We start from the raw sequence: 2,500 nt of genomic DNA on the forward strand, positions 1-2,500 counted from the left end.
TTTGGCGTGAGAAGAGTTCTCATGCGCGGCACTTGGAGAGTGCTGTCACATGGAGACCCATCACTCAGTGACTCAGTCAGCTGCAGAGCACCCAGGGTCAGAGAGCTGTGCAGTCTCCACCACACCACAGCACGATGCTGGAGATGAGCGCTGCTGGAGCCCAAGACTGTTGCTACTGTTGTTACAGCTGCGACTGTGACTATTACAGCTACTTAATGCGATTCCTGCTAATTGCTCCTGCTTCTGCTGGTTTAGTCACTGACTTCTGTTCAATGCTGCTGCTGCTGCTGAAGCAGCTCCAGTATGTGTTGCCTTTTTTTAAGTTTAAAAACGGTAAAAGAGACCAAGAAACAAGATTGTGAAGCAACAGACTGTTAACAGGCGTGTCGATTGATCTTTAATCGCTGCTGTTCTTAACACGAGTCGCTGACTCCCTGTGCTGTTTGTGTGTTTGGCCAGGTGTGTGAGCGGATCACCGAGACCAGTCCAGCGCCGGTGTGTAAAGCCGCCCCAGAGCCGGCCCCTGGGAGTGCGCCGGGCCGTCGGGAATCCGCCGGGGAGGAGGAGGCATCATCGGCGGTCCTGGGGGGAGGAGGAGGCGGAGGAGAGCCGACGGGAGGAGTGGCGGTGAGGAGGAGGTCCAGCCGCACCCTCCAGCTCCCCCCTCTGGCCTTCAGGCAGGCCGAGCAGAACGACTGGGGACGAGAACCGGCAGAGCCCTCCGCCACACGACCCTCCAGCCTCGCCATCCAGCCGCCCCCGCCACTCATCAACATCACCTCCGCTGACCCCTTCAGGTGTGTGTGTGTGTGTATGTGTGTGTGTGTGTGTGTGTGTGTGTGCGTGCTTTTTTGACTCCACCTTGCCTGCTTTTGGGAGCAAGTGAGGCACAACTAAACTGTGTGTGTGTGTGTGTGTGTGTGTGAGAGAGAGAGAGAGAGAGAGAGTGTGTGAGAGAGAAACAGTGTGAGAGAGAAAGAGAGTGTAAACGAGAGAGTGTGTGCATGTGTGCTAGCTGTTATTTTTCTCACCCACGCCCAAACATGCACATGTGAATATGTGCACAGTTTGCTTCTTTAAGTTCACAGCTCAACGTAAATATTCAATAGAACCCCCTCCCTACACAACAACTGCACACTGCAGAGGTATAATGCAATAGTTCAAACTCAATAGAATAGAAAAAGTAGTGACAAAAGAAGGAACTTAAAATTATTGTAAAAATCAAAATGACGGTTCAAAAGAAACGAAGAACATCCTACAAACGGATAAACTAGAACACTAACTAAACACCAAATGAAAGTAAAGAAGCACCCTCCCCAAACAGGTAGCCTAGTTCTGCCGACCGCAGCACACAATGGCACTAGTCCAGTAGCCTATATTGACCACTCAGACACAATCTGACACACAAACACACACACACACTCCACACCACACCCACAAATGTCGCCCACTCCAGCACAGCTCCAGCACACTGTCATGTGGCACCTCCTGAGGATCCATCAGACACGATCAGGCACAATTATGGTTATTAATTAGCATGACCAGAAACTAGAGTGCTCAGTTAACAGCTGCCAATCGTAGGAGCAGGCTGTAACCGTGGTGAACACGGTTTCTTTCATAAATTCATTTATTTGTTGCACCGAATGGGCCATGGAGACACTTCCACTTGCTGCCCCATGCCATGTGCTACTGTACATGGGCCGGTATAGGGCAATATACTGTAGGCTATGTAAAGGCTAGTAGCCAAGGTCTATATCATGTGTTCATAGGTCTATCAAATTATCGTTTCCAATACTCCAACACTAATGGCACAAAGATGAGCGTCTATGCACAAATCCCAGTGCCAGAGTTACAGTATGTGCTTTGTGATGGCGGATTGTGCAAACTCTGGCGTTTTCAGATAGGGGACGCGACTTATACGGGCGGGCAGAGCATCTCTCGAGCCGGCAGCGGCAGAGAGAGAATAACGAGCGAGCAGAAAGCGGTTAGAGGCTGCAGCATCAGCAGTCGGTCTCGAATTCCTAGCACCGGATACGCTCAGAGATCGCGTTCTAGGGCGCGCGAAAAGGGAGAGTGTTTCGCCGACAAGGAGAAACAGCGGAATAGGTCGGCTAACCTACAACATGGATCCGACATATGCAGTTGATACCGGACATCGACCGGGATTGAAGAAATCAAGGATGTCTTGGCCATCTTCGTTTCAGGGTTTCAGACGGTAAGGTAGAGGTGCGATTGTTTTGCATGACGATTGTTCTCGCTGAGAATGTCTCTGATTAACGTTCGGTTTCGTCCAGGGTCATTCCGTGTCAGAGGGAACTTTCCCTTCACTCCACCCGATTTCACCGAGTTCTTGACTCTCACTAATCATCACACCAGCTCATTGATGACTTAAAGGCACGTTTAAGCATACGTCTTTGTTATACGGAGCGCAGAAACGAAATCATTTTCATCATCCACGTGATCGTGAACAAAAGTAACCCACTTCTTAGATTGTCCTGAT

The 2,500-nt window shown here is 50.1% G+C and overlaps 1 protein-coding gene across 1 annotated transcript in view; it reads left to right on the top strand.

Moving 5' to 3' along the window:
• The window catches only part of LOC134100664 (cAMP-specific 3',5'-cyclic phosphodiesterase 4D-like), a 54,396-nt gene that overhangs the window by 13,977 nt on the left and 37,919 nt on the right, over window positions 1–2,500 (top strand). Inside the window, exon 3 of the mRNA XM_062554020.1 lies at window positions 460–797. Within this exon, the coding sequence (XP_062410004.1) occupies window positions 460–797 (338 nt within the window). The remainder of the gene's footprint in view (window positions 1–459; window positions 798–2,500) is intronic.

This window comes from Sardina pilchardus, chromosome 14 (genome assembly GCF_963854185.1).
Source record: "Sardina pilchardus chromosome 14, fSarPil1.1, whole genome shotgun sequence".
Classification (NCBI taxonomy): Eukaryota; Metazoa; Chordata; class Actinopteri; order Clupeiformes; family Clupeidae; genus Sardina; species Sardina pilchardus.